This window comes from Apaloderma vittatum, unplaced genomic scaffold, assembly GCF_000703405.1.
Source record: "Apaloderma vittatum isolate BGI_N311 unplaced genomic scaffold, ASM70340v1 scaffold17617, whole genome shotgun sequence".
Taxonomy (NCBI): Eukaryota; Metazoa; Chordata; class Aves; order Trogoniformes; family Trogonidae; genus Apaloderma; species Apaloderma vittatum.
Genome location: NW_009728042.1, coordinates 1 through 6,492, shown reverse-complemented (window position 1 = coordinate 6,492; position 6,492 = coordinate 1). Strand labels below are relative to the sequence as shown.

General features: G+C 37.5%; 1 protein-coding gene across 1 annotated transcript; it reads right to left on the bottom strand.

The window, feature by feature from the left end:
* Positions 1-527: 527 nt before the first annotated feature.
* Positions 528-4,925, bottom strand: BLOC1S4 (biogenesis of lysosomal organelles complex-1, subunit 4, cappuccino; the record flags this gene model as incomplete). Its single annotated transcript, XM_009873937.1, has 3 exons — positions 528-626; positions 3,986-4,120; positions 4,824-4,925. Coding segments are annotated over 3 exons (336 nt in total), but the record flags the coding sequence as incomplete, so codon positions are not given.
* Between the last annotated feature and the right edge of the window lie 1,567 nt (positions 4,926-6,492).

Sequence of the window (6,492 nt, the reverse complement as noted above, 5' to 3'; positions counted from 1 at the left end):
CTCCTTACCCATCTTCTAAGTCCTCCCCTTCCAACTTGTACATCCCAAGGTGCTGCATTCATCTGTACGAACAGCAGGGACCAGTTTCCAAAACTCAAAATGATTCTATGCATAGTTTTTCTTTCACCTCAGTGAGTACATTACAGAAAAAACAACCAACAACAACAACAAAAAGAGACATCCTTGTGGTATAGCTATTTACACTTGCAGCAGCACAGATATTTGTGATAAAAGATTTTATATAAAATTATTTTTCCTATTTAAAAAAAACTAATGCAGAAGTATTCATAAGTTCCTTCCTCAATATAATTTAAAAATGTATACTGTGTTTTAGGAAGACTTCTGAAATAATGCACACAGATAAAGATTACCTGAAAATACTGCCTGAAGGAAGACACTGAGATTCAGAATGGCAATATGCCATCAATAATGCTCAGAAATGCAGTTATTCTGAGGTTAGCATTTCTTTTGTTCACTTGGCTGTCTCTATTCTGGCTGATCCATATCAATCCCAAAGAAAAAAATCATCAATAAGGTGCTTCATTAAGACATGGAAAATAGTCTTCAGTCTTGAAGAGGACTGGAGGTTCATAGAGGGTCTGTTGTTGTCGTGAGGAAGATGATTTCTGCAAATTAGATAAGTTTTAGTTTTCACCTTCTTAAAAATGCAAGTTTTAAAACAAGGCCTACAGAGCTAATAGGTAAAACAAGAGAAGTCCAAGAAGCACATCTCCTTAGTCAGGCCAACTTTCAACCACAGCTCAGACGGGTCTGGCATATTCTCAGTATTAGTGAACAAAAGCAGCCTCTGACCTTTGCCGCTCCATCGCCTTGAACATACTCAGACCTGGAGCTCTGCAGGAGCCAAACAGGTCATTGTTTCCAGGACACAGTATAGTTATCATAACCTTCTTCCTTCCAAAGCCATATATCTTTACCTTTGCCCCTCTGGCTTTCGAGCTCTCCTCAGCTAGCTCTGTTAACCCCAGCCTGTGTTCTCATTTACTTAGTTAAAAGAGTCTTCATATGAAAACGTAAGTGGCCATTGTTTCTTTTGAGAAGGTTGCTGCTTCTGCTGAGCTGTTTTATCAAATGTTAGATTACATGTACTATGACATATTGTTAAAAATAACACGGCAGTGGACTTGGAAAGAGCTGTTCCACTGTTTTGCCGGAAAAGTGTACACATTTCTTCTAAATATTAACTGCATATTGTTCTGCAATACTAAGTACCTTGTTTAAAGAGACAACAGCAAGGACCCCTGCTGACTATAGTGTCAGCCTTCCTGCACATAACTAACGCTCCACTGCAACACACACCCAGTATAAGTTTTCAAAACATAGTCTTAAAAAGATTTGGATGAACTATGTTGCAGAGCTCTCAGTCAGTCTGTCTGCAAAGTTCTTCAGGTATTTTTGCCTGTCTGGGATAAGGAAATGAAGAGTCTTCACCAATCATAACATTAAAAGCATACCAAATATCATTAGTATACCCAGTTTGGAATGCTTTTACGGTACCAAAGTGAAGTATATAATTAAGCATACCTACACAACAGCTAATGGGAATTTTTTCCAATATTCAGCTGAGCTGTGTATTTGTACTCCATATGAAATAAGTACATATTCTCCTGTTATATAAAAAAATGCTGATCTACGACATTTGTTTAACTTTCCAATACCATTAACTTCTCTGAAATGTCTGATTTGCCATTCATGTTGCAGCAAAATAAAAAATTAAACAAAAATAAGATCTATAAATAGTGGATATTATCAACACTTTCTGTACCAGAAATTTTACCAAACGTAAAAACAACCCCTGAAATCAAAGTTATGTTTTTAAAAATTATTTTCTATCCTGTACTGCCCTAGGAGAAAACACCTCGCAAGCAAGGGAAACTAAGGCCATAGGTTTCTGCAACTCACAACACTGATTTAAGAGGCACTATATCTGCATGTGTCCCAAGAAGGGGATAATTTCAAACTAGTGAAGAAATTCATAGGCAGGCACAGTACCCACAGTTGCCTAAGTACACATTTACGGTCAGTTTTTTTTGCAGCTACTCAGCAGACTTTTTACCTTTTGAGAGAGTTTACATCCCTAGTGATATTAGAAGTCTTACAGTACTGTACTTTACACTTCTTGGTATTCATAAGGTAAGAACTTGGGGCAAAATCTGAAAGCAAAATTACAAATATACAGCTTGAGAAATACAAAAAATATATCCTTTGTGTAAAGAAACAGATACATTTAAATGGGAAGAAAATGAGGAGACAACTAAAAATCCTAGCAGAAAGCTATAAACCACAGCTACAGTGAAAATCGTGACCTGGTACAGCTGCGTTCTCCGAAGCACTGATCTACTGAGTGAGCTAGTTAAATGCTGGACAGGAGGAGAAATCTCTAATAGGCATTTCCATTCCGACATGCTCCTGTTTACTACAGTGCAAATAGGTATTTCACTACGTGATACTCAGTAACACGACAGAACAGTGACCCGCCTTGCAGTGAATCAATTAATGGTCGTCGATTCCGAGTGTTGATTTTATTGCTATCTGCACTCAAGCCAAGAAAACATCGGACATGCCAGGTTGGGCTTGATGACACTTTCAAAGACTTTCCACCTTCTTAACTGTGGAAAAACTGCTAAGCTGATGAAGTGTTTCCATCCAACACTGGAAAACTGCTTTCTTAGAACTTTCAAATTTTTCAACGGAAGATTATAATTCTGTGGTTTAACAACTGGTTTTAGCAACAAAATGGAAAATACAGTTGAATATTCTTCAAGTCAACTGCTTCAGTTGTCTGTTTTGTAATTGTCCCATAAACAGCAGCTTTGTCTTGTTTTGTTGGTATTTTTCAAGAAAAAGAAATTACACCACTCTAAACTTATACACCAAAGAAAATGAAGGAATGAGAAGTTAACTAATTTAAAGACTGCACAGAAAACAGCTGTGAAGAAGAGGTTTCCTGAACTGAATCTTAACAAGACAATATATATTGTTTTTATAACCATTTTTCTCTGCTGCCACACATGCTTGCAATATGTAGAAACGCAAATACCTCAAACAGCCACAATCATCTTCCTCTTCCCCTCTGCAAACCTACTTTATTTTAGCATTTTCATCAGTATGATGATACAGAAATCTGAGTTAGTACAGGATGAATGTAGGAAAAGTTAAAGAAAAGAAGCTAAGAGCTGACAAGATGCAGGTATGAGTACTTAAAAATGGTGTACTGGCAAGTAATGCCAGGAAGCATCAGCTGTTTAGATTATTACTTGTGGGTTTTTTTTTAAACAAGAAGGCTATTTTAAAACTAAAGCATAATGGTTAAAACTAATGGTTTAAAACTAAAGCATAAAGGTTAGGTAAGGCATCTCTTTGGAACATGCCAGAGAGTACTTCAGGTCTTCTACAGAGAAAGCGTCCACACATAGTGATGAAGAAAGAGAGAGAAAACCGCATCCTTAGAAAGTTTAGCACGGTGCTTACATGATTACTGAACTGTGTGGATCAAGTATAAACAGAACCTTAATTGTAAAAATATTGTGCAGCATAGCTTTCATCTCCTTTTTTGGTAACATTTCTGAAGTGATATTATCAATGCGGTATGATTCTTTAACCAGGTTGTATGTATAGGCTCTTCCTACTTGCTTTGCATACCACCAGAGATCGGGGTGCTTTAATAAAAATGCTTGAACATAACACGCTTGTTCACACCCTTCACATTCCCTTCATGAGCTCAGCCTTACTTCGGAAAGTTAGGCGAATCCTTGTGAGAATTCATGAAAATTTTTTTTAAGTTTGATGTTTTATTTTTTCTTTTTATGAAGCCTGAGAACTTTGCAAAAATCCTAATAAAGTATAAAAAAAGTTTCACAGTTAAATTCAGAGGTATGTGTAACATACTACAATTTTAATCATGTGCTCTGGTAAGTTGCTCAGAGCAACTAAGCTGGCCACATGGTAACAAAAGTTTACTTACATTAAGGAAGGACGGCATGCTGATTGTGTGCAAGATTTTCTTGAATGTGCTTGGAAAAGCTCCAAGGTCTGTTTCTGCTTTTATGACCCGTTCTTCCAGTCCAGCTACACTATTTCCAATCATCTTCACAAAAGCCTGGTGTGAAAAAACACATGGGAAATTCAACTTTTTCACTAGCAAATTAAACCAGGATTATTTCACCACAACAGTGGTGAAAGTTCTATCATTTACATGAGGAGTCCGAAACTCTATGCTCTATTTCCCTTCCACCTACAAGTGCATTTTATTGCTAAAAATTACTTAAGATACTTAAAAGACTGCAAAACATGCTTAATATAATAAACCAGCCAGTCTTACTTTTCCTATTTGCCACTCAAGTAACTAATTTAGACTTCTTAGAGCCTAGACTTCTATCTGTCTTTTTACTAAAAGAAGGACTAAGGATCTGAACCATAGTTTGGAAGCTTGTTTAACAGGGATCAAATGATCTCTCATACTACTAGTCTCCAAAAAGCTCCCAAGGCAGTAACTTCCAAAGACACTACAAAATAAAAACAGTACTATTTCTTTTTGAAAAATTATGTGTCTTGCTTCAAGCAGTAAATAAGAAAAAAAGATAATTTTTTTAAAAAGGCCTTTTATTTTACAACACCCACAGTCTTCAGAAATTATTGATAAACTCTGCTCTTTTTATTAAAGCATTGAACCCAGACTGGACATGGAGAGCAAAATGGATCTGAGCCCACTCCACATGCACGCACACACAGGATTATAGCGTATCAGCAACTCCTCCCCTCCTTAAGAAACAGAATACACTTGAAATGTATCAAATACATACCTCTAGTTTGTCAATCTTCCTGTATATTTGTCTCATTTCTGTAGCTTTTGTGTAAATTTGAGGTATACTTTCATTGACAACTTGAGAGGAATCGCTTCGAATCTAAAGATGATTCAAAGAATACAAAAATCAACGAATAAAACAAAATGCTTAGTGGATTTCATTTTGGAAACTAGAACTGTGTGCTCCAATTAACAGATTAAAATTCATAGTTTAATAATATCAGATTAGTATAAAACCAGTAGATTAAAACTAATAAGCTAGCTTCTTTGCATAGTTTAGCACATGCCTTTGAAGAAAATTTATTTTGCATAGGCAAATATTTACATTTGTAATTATATTAAAAATAGGCTGCTACAGCCTTATCAGAACTAAGAGTTGGACTGTTTCCTGAAACATTAGTATTAAAGAATCAAACACATTAAACTCACATTTTAACTTAAAATTTATTACCTGCACTACTTCAGCTTTGCTAAAAACGTTAGGCCACAAAATCCTGTTTTATTGCCATATAAATAAAAAAAAAAAAGAAGCTCCCCTTAGAGTACTGAATGAGAACCACATGAGCTACGCTTTAAAAGACAGTCTGTATACCAGTGTCAATTTACAGGAACTTTCCATTCAGTTACTCCATCTCTTCCTCATGCAGAAGTGAAAAAAAGCTGCCTTTCTGATAAAAAGGTCCTGTAAAGACAAATATAGCTTTGGGAACCTGGCAATTCTGATTAGATAGCTTGACTACAAAACCACAGATGATATCTTTATGTATTTTAAAGTAGAATATCACATTCTTTTAAACATCTGTCGCTAAACCATTCAAAATGGGATCCCATGTATGTACACAGACAATTTACACAATTATGTAAATACAGAGTTATATAGCTATAGAGGTGTCTTTTGCTCCGACATGGAAGCTTGGTATAGAATCATAGAATAATTCAGGTTGGAAAAGACCCTTGGGATCATCAAGTCCAACCATTAACCCCACACTACAAGGTCACCCCTAAACCGTTATCACCCAACACCACATCTAAGCAACACTTGAACACATCCAGGGATGGCGACTCAACCACCTCCCTAGGCAGTTTGTTCCAGTGTCTGACCACTCCTTCTGTGAAGAATTTCTTCCTAATGTCCAGCCTAAACTTGCCCTGTTGCAACTTGAAACCATTTCCCCTGGTTCTGTCCCTAATTACCTGTGAGAACAGACCAGCACCAACCTCTCTACAATGTCCTTTCAAGTAATTGTAGAGCATGACGAGATCCCCCCTCAGCCTCCTCTTCGTCAAACTGAACAGACCCAGCTCCCTCAATCGCTCCTCATAAGGTCTGTTCTCCAGGCCCTTCACCAGCTTTGTTGCCCTCCTCTGCACTCGCTCCAACACCTCGATATCTCTCCTGTACTGAGGTGCCCAAAACTGAACACAATACTCAAGGCGTGGCCTCACCAGTGCTGAGTACAGAGGGACAATCACTTCCTTTCTTCTGCTGGTCACAAAATTTCTAATGCAAGCCAGGATGTTCTAATACAAGCCAGGCAGTTGTCACCCGTGAGTTTTCTAACCATCAGAACGAGTTACCCAGGCAGCAAACGCGTTTTCATGCTGCCCGGACCACAGGCTGTTTCCCCAGGCCAGGCACACCTCAGCTGGGCTGGCTGCAGAGCCAC